The 15416-nt window shown below is 35.1% G+C and overlaps 1 protein-coding gene across 2 annotated transcripts in view; it reads left to right on the top strand.

The window, feature by feature from the left end:
- The window catches only part of ATR (ATR checkpoint kinase), a gene marked incomplete at its 5' end in the record, with an annotated part of 101431 nt that overhangs the window by 18032 nt on the left and 67983 nt on the right, over positions 1 to 15416 (top strand). For both annotated transcript variants that reach the window (XM_079705381.1, XM_079705380.1), the window contains 11 exons: positions 168 to 360; positions 591 to 853; positions 2157 to 2347; positions 2501 to 2601; positions 2796 to 2967; positions 3591 to 3761; positions 5353 to 5547; positions 7119 to 7304; positions 11617 to 11709; positions 13427 to 13557; positions 15195 to 15338. In XM_079705381.1, the coding sequence (XP_079561507.1) occupies positions 168 to 360; positions 591 to 853; positions 2157 to 2347; positions 2501 to 2601; positions 2796 to 2967; positions 3591 to 3761; positions 5353 to 5547; positions 7119 to 7304; positions 11617 to 11709; positions 13427 to 13557; positions 15195 to 15338 (1840 nt within the window). The remainder of the gene's footprint in view (positions 1 to 167; positions 361 to 590; positions 854 to 2156; positions 2348 to 2500; positions 2602 to 2795; positions 2968 to 3590; positions 3762 to 5352; positions 5548 to 7118; positions 7305 to 11616; positions 11710 to 13426; positions 13558 to 15194; positions 15339 to 15416) is intronic.

Here is a 15416-nt window from a genome sequence, read left to right as displayed (position 1 = left end):
GTGCACATGCTTTATTTTTGGAAAAGGAGCTTTTAATTAAATACTATATGTATTTTAAATGTTATTTGACTTTACAACAAAGAATAAATATATATGTGTGTGTGTATATATATATATATATAAAATTAACACTTAGAAATCTTTATTAATAGACTTAATTTTTTCAGCACCACAGGCACAGTCACGATGCGTATTTCTTCTAACTCTTTTTCCAAGAAGAATATACCTTGAGTGGAGAACAGCGGTTTACAGCTGGGCCCTGCAGAGCTCCCATGAAGTAATCCGGACCAGTTGTATTAATGGATTTTTTATCTTATTACAGCAGCAGAATTCTTATAACAGAGTTCCCAAGGTTCTTATGTATGTATTAATATTTTAATTTGAATATATAACTTGATTGGGCAGATATCATATATGCAAATTTATTTATTGCTGGGTATATAGAGCAAACATTGCTTTTAGTTTTAGAATTAAAAATTTTTTCCTTCTACCTTTTGTTTTACCAGGACTTTTGCCTCAAATTAAACAAGACTATTTAGACCACAAAATTAAGCAAGAAGGTTTAGTACTTTTTGTTTTTTTCCCCATAGAGATAAAGTCAAAGATGATTCTGACATTGTCAAGAAAGAATTTGCATCTATACTTGGTCAGCTTGTCTGTACACTTCATGGCATGTTTTATTTGACAAGTTCTTTATCAGAACCTTTCTCTGAACATAGACGTATTGACCTCTTATGTAAGAGCCTAAAAGTCACTTCTCAACATGAATGTTCATCTTCTCGACTAAAAGCGTCTGTTTGCAAGCCATTTCTCTTCCTACTGAAAAAAAAATTACCTAGTCCTGTGAAACTTGGTGAGTGGTTTGTTATGATTTATTTAATATTTTAAAACCTATTTAAGCTGTGTTTTTAAAATCAGTGGTGGAATTAGGCTAAAGCCTTAAAAAATTAGACTTGCTTGATAGAGTCAATGCTTATGTAATGATCATTCATGAAAGGGATGTCTGGTATTAGACTGTATCACAGAACTAACAATGGAAGTAATTTTTAGATTTTCTAAATGCTTTTGTGATTTGACAGTATAATGGGGCATACCTGATGTTTGGTTCAATATTGTGAGGTTCAGTATTCTGTATCCTCTTCAGTGATCCCAGGGACCTTCTTAATGTGTCCCCTGCCACTACTTTGGACCTTAAAACTTCAAATAGTTAGATACTTTGCCCAGCTGAGGAGTATGAATTGTATCTTTGCTGCTTTCCAATGGTAATGGTGTTTGAATTTGTTGGGAGCATGAGATTTATACACATACTTGGAAGATTGCTTTGTTTGGGTAATAAATTACAACTTGCCCTCAAGTTTTCAAAACAATGTATGATAGGTGATTTCTAGGACTCCCTAAATCTAGTAATGTAATGTAATGTAATATAAGATTAACAGGGACTTCCCTGGTGGTCCAGTGGTAGAAAACCCGCCTTACAGTGTAGGGAACGCAGGTTTGATCCCTGGTCAGGGAACTAAGATCCCACACCCACGGGGCAACTAAGCCCCTGCGCCACAGCTACTGAGCTCGCAGGCCCTGGAGCCTGTGCGCAACAACTAGAGAGAGAAAACGCGTACGCCACAACTAGAGAGAAGCCTGTGTACCACAACGAAGAGCCCAAGCACTGCAATGAAAGATTCCGCGTGCCGCAACTAAGACCTGACGCAGCCAAAAATAAATAAAATAAATAAATAATAAATAAATCTGTAAAAACAGAATAAGATTAACAGTAAGGCTAAGCTTGCCCTTAATTAACAGTTCTTTAGATTAGTGAAATGTGCTTTTAAATCTATCCCAGTAATATAATGATCTACAAAATGTGACTAGTCATTTTAAAACTTTAAAAAATTCTAGAATTTATTTTAGATTTAAATTATGTATAACTTTTATTAAGTAAAAGTAAATTTAAAATTTAAGTATTCAGTTTTATAAGTATTCAGTATTTATTTGTTTTAATCCTCCAAAATTCTGTGTGCTTTACAAATTTAAACACTAAATATTGACTTTATAAGACAACTTAGCATTCTTTGTAGTATATTATTTATTGACAGTATTTTTATAGTAAAACTTTTCTGTTTACTGTGTTAAATTAAGTATTTTATGCTTTTGCCCTTTAGCTTTCATAGATAATCTGTATCATCTTTGTAAGCACCTTGATTTTAGAGAAGATGAAACAGGTGTAAAAATGGTTCTTGGAACTTTATTAAATTTAATGGAAGATCCAGACAAGGATGTTAGAGTGGCTTTTAGTGGAAATATCAAGCATATATTGGAATCCTTGGATGCTGAAGATGGATTTATAAAAGAGGTTGATGATTTTTATTTTAAATTTAATTTTACTTTAATTTTATTTTATTTATTTTATTTTATTAAAATTTTATTTTATTAAAATTTTATTTTTTTGTGTTTTCATAAACCTGGCTTTAAAAATTTCTTTAACTAGTTAATTTTATTGGTCTAGCTTTTTGTCTTAAGAATGAAAGAAGCATATACACATGCTCAGATCTCAAGAAATAATGAGCTGAAGGATACCCTGATTCTTACAACAGGGGATATTGGAAGGTATGTTTGGCAGCTTTTGTATACTTCCTTATTTATTTTGGCCATTTTCCTTTTTTGTTTGCCAGCTGTTAGAAATGGTGATATGAGAAATGTGATGTTATAGGAAGAAGTGTGATATCAGTATGCATTTATTTGTGGATTCCCATTTATTTTCAAAACATTGATGATAACTTTTTTTTTTTTAATAATTTTAGGGCAGCAAAAGGGGATTTGGTACCTTTTGCACTCTTGCATTTATTGCATTGTTTATTATCCAAGTCAGCATCTGTCTCTGGAGCAGCATACACAGAAATTAGAGCTCTGGTTGCAGCTAAAAGTGTTAAACTGCAAAACTTTTTCAGCCAGTATAAGAAACCCATCTGTCAGGTGAGAGTCAGCATTGGCCTTGACTATAGGAAATAGCATTACTTTGCAAAAGTTAAAAAAAGAACACATACATGTTTTACTTTTCTTGCTTTAAAAAAGAGGTATTTTTAAAAATGGTTTATTTAAAAGAACCTAAATCTCATCATCTTTATATTTTCGTATCTTGGTCTGAAGATATTGTTTATAGATGGGAGAAGGGAAAAATCATCTTATAATAATTATTACTCTCTATTGTTAATCTGTTAAGAGAAGCCTTTCTGTATTAGCCTTTCTTTTAGTGATAATAAACTTTTGTATGCCTTGATGTTATGGATAAGGCACTTTGTTTTAAAAAAGGTTGATTCAAGGCTGAAAAGTAAGGTTATGTTAAAATACAGGCTTTGCACTGTGTTAGTGGTGTAATCCTTAGCAAGATATTCAAGTTTCTTAACGAAGCCTGGTTACTTCATCTGTAAAAGGGAGTATATACACAATCTACCTCATTAAGGTTGTTACAAAAATTAAATGAACTAATTTAGGTAATATGTTTAGAACACTGTCCGATACTGTCCTTTATGTTAACTTAAAACATATTAGTTAAATGTTCTTCCTTGTGTGAAAACTAATAAATCATTTTGCTTTAGTTTTTGGTAGAATCCCTCCACTCCAGTCAGATGACAGTGCTTCCTAGTACTCCATGCCAGAATGCTGAGATGCGGAAACAAGATGTGGCTCACCAGAGAGAAATGGCTTTAAATACCTTGTCTGAAATTGCCAATGTTTTTGACTTTCCTGATCTTAATCGTTTCCTTACTGTAAGTTGCAAAGTATAGTTGACTTAATTGAGGTTTTCAATTTAACATTTTGTGTTTATTCCATTCTAGATTTTTTTAAAGAAAATCTGGCAAGTACAATGTAGACCGTAGATTTTCAAATTTGCATGTTTTCCTTTGACTTTGATATGATAATATTACTTATGTTATAAAAATGAAATACGTGTTGAGTCATTGCTCTATAGAGTTAGCTATCTTGAAAGGTTCATACTATTTAATTAATGCTAATAAATTCAGTTTACTGAGCCCTTATGTCTTTAGTGCTATGATTGGTTCCATTGGTAATGGAAAGTCTAATATGATCTTACCTACCCCTAAGGAGTTGGAGTAATATAGTACAAACTAGTGCTATAGATGACCTGTGCATTCAGATGATAGAGTTTGTAGTATGGAGTAGTTTGGGAAGCCTTTGAAAAGTCCTTAGTGGGGCTGAGGTTTGAAAGATGGATGGTGTAGATTATCTTCTTGTGTTTTCCTGAAGGCAAAGTTTATTATTCTTAGTTAATATTATAATAGTGATCCATGCAGAGTTTTTCTCTAGAGTATTATCATATTTTAACAAACTTAAATTGCATGTAAATTGGACAAATCCTAGAAGGAAATATGATACTATACACTAAGGACCACAAAGATATTTTTACTTGTTCCCTCAGTAGTTCCATCTGGGAGCCCCAAAGCACAGATGTTTATTGCAACATTTTCCAAGTAGCAAATAGACAAAACCCAGAGAAGAAACTAAGTGTCTAATATTTAGGTCCTAGAATATTATGTACCTTAACATAATAATTATAAATACTTTAGAGAAACTACCTTATAATGTCATAACAGTCTTACAGGATTAATATTAAGTTGAAAGGCATAACACAAATAAGGTTTAAGTGTCTCTGAGGGCAGGGCCTGAGTGTTATTTGCTGTCACAGCTTCAGTGCCTAGGATAGTGGCTGACATGTAGTAGTTGTTCATTAGATACATAATAAATGAAAGACCAGCCATTTTATGTTTGGAATATTGTGTATTATTTTATGAACGAGATCTTAAAGGAGACAGACCAAAATCAAAGTAGATTTGTTACCATGTTGGAATGGTGGGTGTGTTAAAAAGGTTTTCTTTAATATTGCAGTATCAACTTTTTAATTAAAAAAATTTAAAATATTGTATTTATGGCTACTCTTGCTTATTGTCTAAATACTATATTTAGCTCAAATAATAAATCAGGCTTGGAACCACTGCCTTAAGAGCATGAGTACATTTTAACACATACTCATGAGAAATTATTTTCTTTGCTACTTGTACATTAGCTTATTTATTGTCTGTCTCTCCCCCTCTGCAGTGTAAACTCTGTGCCATCAGGGACCTTGTCTGTTTTTTCACTGCTGTATCTGAAGTGCCTGAATCATAGTAGATGCTCGTTAAATATGTGTTGAATGAATGAATGGTATATCTGAATTCAGATATGTTGTATGTGGACTCCAAATTTGTGTGGTATTTTTAATTATTTTTGAACATAGCTTATATGAATATTTTATCACCTGGACAAATGTACTTTTTAGTAATTGTAGTGTTTCTTTTTCAGAGAACATTACAAGTTCTGCTACCTGACCTTGCTGCCAAAGCAAGCCCTGCAGCTTCTGCTCTCATTCGAACTTTAGGACAACAATTAAATGTCAATCGTAGAGAGATTTTAATAAATAATTTCAAGTATATTTTTTCCCATTTGGTCTGTTCCTGTTCCAAGGATGAATTAGAACGTGCCCTTCATTATTTAAAGGTAATTGAATATTTGTTTATATTTTACTCTTTTGTTTAAATTAGCATTATAGGAAAGCTGTTGTGACATTCTTATAGGAAATAGAGTAGTTTATAGCCTATCTGTAGTTTATAGTCTATCCTAGGGTAATATAAGCTCAAATGGTACGTAAATAAGCTTTGCCCTGGGCCAAAGGAGGGTATTAAATAGAATTATTCTTTTGTTATATTCTTTGATTGTTTTACCATAATGGTATATGATAGGTAGTCATCCATTCATGGATTAGATTCTCAGCTAATTTCATTTTATTTCTTTAAAATTTTATTTATTTATTTATTTTTATTTTGGCTGTGCCGGGTCTTAGTTGGGGCATGCGGGATCTTCACTGTGGCATGCAGACTTCCTAGTTGCAGCATGCAGACTTCTTAGTTGCGGCATGTGGGCTTCTTATTTACAGCACATGGACTCTTAGTTGTGGCATGCATGTCGGATCTAGTTCCCCGACCAGGGATCAAACCTAGGACCCCTGCATTGGGAGCATGGAGTCCTTCCCACTGGACCACCAGGGAAGTCCCAGCTAATTTCATTTTAGAATTTATTAATTGATTGGAGCTGTAAAATGACTAATGATATGCAAGTAATTACATCTATTGGCAGAGGCAGTATCCTTCAACTGTAGTACAGTGTCAGCACTGAGTTTAGTTACTTAGTGCTCTGATTACAGTTTGGCTCAGTTTCTTGCTAGTTTTCAAATTTAAAATTATAGCTTGTGGTTCTTTTTTTGGTGTTATAGTAGCAACAATATCTGAGGAATAAGAGGCTATATGGGAACAAGAGAACCTGTCAGATATGCATATGTAACTCTACTGTTTTTCTCTGATGTTAATTTATTTCACATATTTCATGATATGCCAGCTATGGATCTCTTTCCACATGAGACTTTTTGAATATTGAGTATATTTATTCATTTTGAGAAAGAAAATCTTTATTGTAAAGGTGGAATGATAATAACATTTCAGTGCTTCTTACTACATGTCAGAAACTTTGCTAAACAATTTTTATGGATCATTTCACTTGGATAACTCCTCACAGTTACCCAGGGAGATAAAAGTACTATTTTTCCATTTGATAGATGAGAAAACTAAGGCAGAGAAAGGTCAGATTAGGTTACTTGTCTCAGTCACAGCACAACTAATATATGATAAAGCTGGAATTTAAATATCAGCAGTCTGACCAGGAAGACTGTGCTCTGAGCCACTGATTTTCCTGTCAGAGTTACATTTCCATGAATAATGAGTGGATGACATTTTGAACCTTTATAGAAAACTAGACTTCCTTTTAAAATTTTATTTCAAAATAAAGTTTGATCACTTGTTTTTATTACCTGTAGCCCATGGCAGACCTACCAGGAGAAATCAAGGTCAGAATCCTTTTCCAATGACTTTTTTATATCATTAGTAATTCTTGTCACCTGATCTAGAGCTCCTGATTAACTAATAGTGTATTAAAATCAGTATACTTATTTCCAAGATATTAGTATGGAGAAACAAAAACCTTTTTTCTTAAATTTTTGAAATGTGTCTTTGGGTTAGAATGAAACAGAAATTGAACTCGGGAGCCTGTTGAGACAAGATTTCCAAGGACTGCATAATGAATTATTGCTACGTATTGGAGAACACTATCAACAGGTTTTCAATGGTTTGTCAATACTTGCCTCATTTGCATCTAGTGATGATCCATATCAGGGCCCAAGAGATACCACGTCACCTGAACTAATGGTAAGGAATATGTTGTATGGGTTTTTTGCTTGGTTTTTCTCCTTTTTGTAGCTTAATTATGAAATTGGAGAAACAGGTGTTTTATATATTTTCCAAATGCTAGAGATTTATTTAAATTTTCAATTGGGATTTGTATTTTGAAAAGGCTGATGATTTAAATTACATGGCCACAGCATACGTATTAGCATTGAAAACTATGCATTTTCATATGATCTTAGATTTTATGTTTTCATTGGGTAAACATGTTCATTTTTCTTCGCCACCTGTTCACTGTAGAATGCGTTTGTAGCTCCCCCCGTTACCGCTTCCGTGGCATGACATGCTAACTTTATCACTTCTAACTATATTTAATTCCATTGTTAGATTTAAGATAAGTTAGAAAATATGTTATTCCTCTTTGTCTTTCCTTGTCTTAAATTCGTATCTGAAATCATCTTACTATTTTATTGTTTCACCTGAAAAAACATAAATCCTGAGGCTTGCTATGTTTTCTTTGATTGCTTTCATCCTTCCAAGAGACTCAAAGTTTGCTGATATTTTGACTATCAGCAAACTATCTTGAGAGGTTTCTATCTCTGCTTTCTCATTTCCCATTCATTCTTTAGCTTATTCTAGCCTGACTCTGTTCTAAATATTCTACTGAAATTCTCATCTTAAGGTCAAAAACAGTCTTCCTGCTATCAAATCTAATGGTCACTTCTCTTTTACTATCTTATTCGGCTTCCAGTAACATTCAGTACAACTGACCATCCTTTCTTATGTGGCATCCGTGACACTGCATTTTCTTGATTTTCTTTTTGCTTCACTGTCTACTCATTCTTTTTTTTTAAATTTATTTTATTGAAGTGTAGTTGATTTACAATGTTGTATTAATTTCTGCTGTATAGCAAAGTGATTCAGTTAACATATATATATTCTTTTTCAGAGTCCTTTCCATTATGGTTTATTACAGGATATTGAATATAGTTCCCTGTGCTCTACAGTAGGACCTTGTTGTTTATCCATTCTATACATAATAGTTTGTATCTGCTAATCCCAAACTCCCAATCTAACCCTCCCCCACCCCCTCCCCCTTGGCAACCACAGGTCTGTTCTCTATGTCTGTAAGTCTGTTTCTGTTTGGTCGATAAAGTTCATTTGTGTCATATTTTAGATTCCACATATAAGTGATAGCATATGGTATTTGTCTTTCTCTTTCTGACTTACTTCACATAGTATTCACATAGTATGATAATCCCTTGGTTTATCCATGTTGCTGCAAATGGCATTATTTCATTCTTTTTTATGGCTGAGTAGGATTCCATTGTATATATGTACCACATCTTCTTTATCCATTCATCTGTTGATTGTCCACTCATTCTTTTTTTTTCTTTTTTTTGTCCACTCATTTTTAATCTTTATCTACTTTATCCTCTAAATGTTAGATTTATTCAGTACTGTATAATTGGGTCTTTTTCTCTATAAATACTCTCTCTTTAAATGAGAGAGAATCTGAATTCATCTGGTCCTGTAATATGATTTACATTTTGATGATTTCATAGTGGAAATTCTAGTCCAGACCTCTCTTGATCTTTGGACTTTTGGGCTTATGCAAGTTAGATCCTGGCAGGAAACAGATGGCATACACAAAAATATTTCACCGAAAAGAATTTAATGAAGGGACTATTTTCATTGATATGGGCAAGGTTAAGAGAACCAGCAGGGAGTGTTAAGGAACCCAGGGACTAGAAACAGCAGAAAACATATGCTCCCCTTAGTCCTGGGCAGGAAGAAATGGCATTACCAGAGCCTGTTTGAGAGCTAGAACCATGGTGCGGGGAAAGGGCTCTCATTGTGTATAACCACTGCCAGGGCCACCTCACAATGCAGAGAGAGCAGGAAGTATAAATACCACACGCTCTCCTCCTGCCCTTTGTTCCCTTGTTGGTGCCTCCTGTTGACTGAATTCAGTGGGAAGCCAGAGGGAAAGATACCTTGGGTGATGAAATCTGGTTAGCCTCCTAGGCACGTAGCAAGGCAGAAAAGAGCAGAGAATGGATCTGAGGATGCGGGAAGATGGCAGATAGAGACTGTCCAGCTTCCTCTTTGTAATCTCTATTTGTCCGTCTTTTAAGCATCTCAAACAAGTCCAAACATTACATGTCCGTTAAAAAATCTTTATTTTCCCTTTAACCTGTTTCTCTCACAGTCTTCCCTTCTCAGGAGATGGTACCAGTGTCTACCTAGAAGCTCAGTTGCTTCAAAACCTGGAAGGTATTCATGAGCCCTTCATTTCTTATATCCTTTAAAATTGAGTATCAACAAGTCCTTTCAAGTCTAGCCCCAAAATATATCTTTCCATCTCTGCCACCACCACCCTTATACAAGTGACCGTCATCTTTCTCCAGGAATACTGTAAAAACCTCCTAACAGTTCTCTCCTTTTGCTCTTCCTTTCCTGCATCTTTAATCAGTTACTTACACAACATTTGAAGTATTCTTCTTACAACTTATACTCACGTTATCCCCTGTCTAAATTCCTTCTATTGTTTTCATTGCTCTTAGAAGGCTGTACGTGGTCTGTGTATCTTTCCACCCTCATATTGTGCAACTTTTATCTTCCTTTCTCCCTGTATTTCAGCATTGTTTTCTTTGTGTTTCTTAAACATGTCAAGTTTTTTCCTGCTTCACAGCCTTTGCAATACGTCGTTTCTTTACTTGGAATATTATCCTGGATCTTTTTCATTCTTTAGATCTCAGCGTTTCCGGATCACCCTATCTAAGTTCCTGATCACCTCATCCCAGTTCTCTCTCATGTGATCATGTTTATTTCTTTATAGCACTTATCACAACCTTATGTACGTACTTACTTGTTTAATGTCTTCTTCTCATATCAGTGTCCCATGTAAGCTAGTAGGGAGAGCTTATCTCGTACACCTGGCACAGTATTCTAGGCATACATAATAAATATTTGGTGAGTGGCAGATGAACGAACTATTTGTCTAAATGTAAGAGCTTTAAAATTAGAATGTTGACACAGACTATGTGAGTATCATCTGTATCTGCTTTTCATTTAAGAATGGGCTAGAACCATGCGATTAGTGAATTAAGTTCAGTCTTAATCCAAATCAGAAGTTTGTAAATTAAATGTAATTTTAGGCTTTGGTAAAACAGATGATTCTCTGTGCTTTGGAAGAGAAAAAAAGTTTATCCCAACATCTAACCTGGAGAACGTGTTGGACACCTAATTTCCTCTCTACTGTGAGGTAGTGCACACCCTTCTTACTGCCCCGCGACCCCAGCCTGGCAGTGTGTGTAACCTAGAGATACTTAAATTAGGTGCCTCAATGCCAAACAACGCAACTTTCTCCTGGAGTTGGGAAATATTCTAATGGCTACTTCTCCCCAGCCCCCGCCTTTTTTTTTGGTCCCTTTTCTTGCCTATACATAAAGATTTTTAAAGAGGGGAAAATTCTTCTTTGCAGAGTACTCACATTCCCAGTTTTTAATAATACTAACTTAAGTTTATTTAACACTTTACTATATTCTAAGGGCTTAACTCGTGTTATCTTATTCAATCTCTACAACAACGCTATGCAGTTGGTTTTTTCATTGTCCCATCTTACAGACCCAGAGGAGCTAAGTAACTTATCCAGCATCAAATACTAGGAAGTGTCAAAACTGGGATTCAAACCCAGGTTTGGCTGATTTAAAGCCCACACCCTCTCCTCTAGGACCCTTTTTCAAGAAAGAATTAACCCTGTCCACTTCAGGAGACCCAAAGTGCCATGGACAGTGATACCTAACCTGTAATAGTTGATGCCCAAGGCTTGTACCCCTTTATTACTATTACATCAGGGGATATTGACCTCTATGTCAGACCTTCATTCTGGCAGGGTACCTGTTCCATAATCAAGTACTTTTTTTTTTTTTTCCACCTTAGCTCTAAATGCTCTAGATAAGGACATTAACTTGTCTTTCTCTATTCTTCTTCTCCTTAAGATAAATATCCTCTCCACTCTGGATGCTGACATGAGTCAGATCCTGAGAATCCCACCGTAGCTCAACTGTAATTCAAAAGCTTATGATTTTCTCACCGTACAGTACTATTTAATCATATTTTGCCTGTAAATCAGTTTCACTAATTTTAAAAATATTACATGTAAAGATATATGCTTTGGGAAAAATTTAATTTACCAGCTGTTTATTTCCAATATTCTAATGTAGTTAGATAAAATAGAAATAATATAAATAAATTGTTGATTTATGAAATTTCATCTGTATAAAACTTATGTAGTACCTTTTTTATGTGGGTTTTTTTTTTTTCCCCTTAGGCTGATTATTTGCAACCCAAGTTGTTGGGCATCTTGGCCTTTTTTAACATGCAGTTACTGAGCTCCAGTGTTGGCATTGAAGACAAGAAAATGGTAGGTGGTGATAGTTGAGTTGCAAAGTGCCAGAACAGAATTCATATAGAATTTGCAGGAGACATGACCTCTCCTTCTAGCTGCAAACATTCAAAGATGAAAAATAATCAAACACATGATATTCTGTGTTCCTGAACAACTCACGTAAGCTTTCGGGGAATCTAAAAAGAAAAATTATATCATTTACTGTTCTTTTGTTTATAAGGGACAGAAAACTCACCCAAACTGGCTTAAAGGAATTTGTTGGTTCTGTAACTAAAAGTGTAAGGATAATATAGCTTCGGGCATAGCTTGATTTTGGACACGATGTTCTCAGAATTAATCAGTTAGCTCAAATTCCTTTGGATTGGCTCTAACTTAAGTGCTAGGTGACGGCCGCAACAGCTTCAGGCTCACGTCCTCACAACATCTAACTCAGTGGGAAGAAAAGAGACCAGCACTCCCTGATAGCTCAAACAGAAGTTGCATTATTGAATGCATTGGCCCAAATTGGTCTCATGTGAGTCATGGCCCATGGTGCTTTTGAATACCAAAAATGTTAAGTTACAGAAAGTAAAGTAACTTCAGTATTTGTCAGTGTATGTTTGAATGCATTTGGCACAGTGAAATTTCCTTATGATTGCTGTCACAATTGGTTACCCCTGGAAATGTTTGTCTGTAGATTGGGATAGAATTTTAGATACTGCTTAAATTTCCCTTTTTATTGGTCTCCACTCTTCAGTCAGTAAAATTATAATAAAAGCCTATGAATGGAAGCTTTTATTTCAGTCTGTACTCCCCTTCTCTTAATTAATTAACCTCTAAAAATTTCAGCAACCAATACTTGTCCTTTTGTTGTCAACTGGTAAATTTAATCCCCCAAATAACTTGTATCTGTGTGAAATCTTTCTTACTGTTATCCCAAGTGAGAGAATAACCTCAAATCTAAGAAAACTAGAGTTTGTTTTAAACCATAAAGAGTTTGCCTATTTTGGCACATAGTTAAGGTTGACTGGAGAGTTTCTTTACCCCTTCATTAGAATCTGGAGCTATTCATACAAGTCTGATTCTGTATTCCACACCAATAAAGATGTGTGTATTATTTTCTGGGTATGTCATTAGTTACCTATTTGTTTTATTACTAAATTAGAGCATGTTGAATTTAGTACCATTAGGACAAAAGTGCATAGCAGTTTGGGATGGATATGAAGAAGATTAAACAATAGGTATTATATTCTTAATAAATTTGAAAATTACTGCTTAAGAGGACCACCAGAATCAAAATAACAAATCACCTTCAAAGAGGGAAAAAAAAAAAAAGAACTCGGGGCTTCCCTGGTGGCGCAGTGGTTGAGAGTCCGCCTGCCGATGCAGGGGAAATGGGTTCGTGCCCCGGTCTGGGAAGATCCCACATGCCGCGGAGCGGCTGGGCCCGTGAGCCATGGCCGCTGGGCCTGTGCATCCGGAGCCTGTGCTCCGCAACGGGAGAGGCCACAGCAGTGAGAGGCCCGCGTACCGCAAAAAAAAAAAAAAAAAAAAAAAGAACTCAACTCGTGTTTTTCAAATTTATAACTCTTACATAAGCACTTGGACAGAATAAACTGCCAACATTTATTAGACCTTGTGTTGCCAGAGAATAGGTACTCTGAGGTTAGTGTGGGAAGCACTTGTCCTTAGGGCTCATCCGCTCCTGCCAGCTTCTTTGTGGCTTTATTTTGAAGCCCTGCTTATTTTATAGGCCTTGAACAGTTTGATGTCTTTGATGAAATTAATGGGACCCAAACATGTCAGTTCTGTGAGGGTGAAGATGATGACCACGCTGAGAACTGGCCTTCGATTCAAGGATGATTTTCCTGAATTGTGTTGCAGGTAAATGACTGCCTGAGTTCATTAGATTTTTTGCATTTCCCAATAGCACTAACTTGATTTCTTATCTCTTTGAGGGAATTTGGCTTCAAACCAGAAATAAGAAATAGTTAAGATAGAAGGGCTATTTGTATTGAAAAGGGAATGTGTTTCCTTCTTTAAAAACATTTTTCTGTGAAGTATTTTAATATACTGGGAAATAGAATAATATAATGAACCCCTATATACCCATTTCCCAGCCTCAGTAGTTATCAGTATTGTTAATCTTATTTAATCTTTCCACCTCTACCTTTTTTATTGTTACTTGGAATGTTTTAAAGAAAACCCAGTATCATATCATTGTACTTCTAAATATACCTCAGATGTATCTAGAGGATAAGGACATTTTAAAAAATATATAACCATCATAAATTATTAGACTTAGCAGAACTAATAGGAATTCCTTAATATCATCTAAAATTCAGCTTTCCCCAATTGTCTCAAATATGTTTTTTTCCCAGAGATGTTGGTTTGCTTGAATTAGAATCCACATAAGACGCACATGTCACACATTTGGTTGTTTGACCCCCTAAGTAACTCTTACAAACAGATTCGTCCCTTAAGTCTCCTCTCCACATTTCTTTTAGGCCACTGAGATTTTGGTGTGTAGGATTTAGCTGATTGCTAATTTAATTTAATTTCAGTAATACTGCTAACAATAAAACTACTGAATGCAGTTTAAGCTTCTGAAAGTTTCTTTTTGTTCTTGACTATATTTTATTGGAGATGTACAGTCAGAATAATATGTTTTACTATATTCAAAATCCTGTGATAAACCATAATGGAAAAGAATATTAGAAAGAATTTAAAAAAATAATACGTTTTAAAGTCATGTGAAAGAATTCTTTCCTGTATAGCTGTGACATCTACTTGGTATTATTAGGTTCAGTTTAAGTTTGCTTGAAATTTTTAGAGGTTGCTTTTTCCTTCTATTTTATTTAATTTAAAAATCATATAAAACATTTACTTTGTCCCAAATTCAAATTTGTGTAACAAGTTACACTAAGAGAATCTAGCCTTCATTCCTGAATTGCTAAAAATAGATGTGTCTATTTTTATTAATTTTTGTATAATCCCCCCCTTTCTAAAGGTATAAGCAAATGCACAGTTACTCACAGATACTTTTTTTTTCATGTTAACCCTGCGCCAAAAGGTAGCATAGGGCTTCCCTGGTGGCGCAGTGGTTGAGAGTCCGCCTGCCAACGGAGGGGACACTGGTTCATGCCCCGGTCCGGGAGGATCCCACATGCCGCGGAGCGTCTGGGCCCGTGAGCCATGGCCGCTGAGCCTGCGTGTCCGGAGCCTGTGCTCCGCAGCGGGAGAGGCCACAACAGTGAGAGGCCCGCGTACAGCAAAAAAAAAAAAAAAAAAAAAAAAAAGAGCATATTATAAGCATTGTTTTTCACCTTGCTTTTTTTGACTTAGTGTATTATAGAGATCACTCTATTTGAGTATACAGTACTGATCTTTATTCCATTTTTACAGCTGCCTTGTAATATTTTTGCTTGTATGTATCATTGTTTGTTCATCTAATAATTAACTGCTGGAGCTTTGCAAATAATAAAAATGATGTGACTTTTAACTTTTGTTTTTTCACATAGGGCTTGGGACTGCTTTGTTCGTTGCCTGGATCACGCTTATCTAGGCTCCCTTCTCAGTCATGTAATAGTAGCTTTGTTACCTCTCATATACATCCAGCCTAAAGAAACTGCAGCTATATTTCACTACCTCATAATTGAAAACAGGTATTATAAATGAAATTAATAAAGGTAACAGCTTTCTATTACTGCATTTTTATGTCTCAGGGTATTAGGGTTACTGTT

This window comes from Hyperoodon ampullatus (genome assembly GCF_949752795.1).
Source record: "Hyperoodon ampullatus genome assembly, chromosome: 5".
NCBI classification, from domain to species: domain Eukaryota; kingdom Metazoa; phylum Chordata; class Mammalia; order Artiodactyla; family Ziphiidae; genus Hyperoodon; species Hyperoodon ampullatus.
The sequence above is the reverse complement of the archived record's forward strand: the minus strand, read 5'-3'. Positions and strand labels throughout refer to the sequence as shown.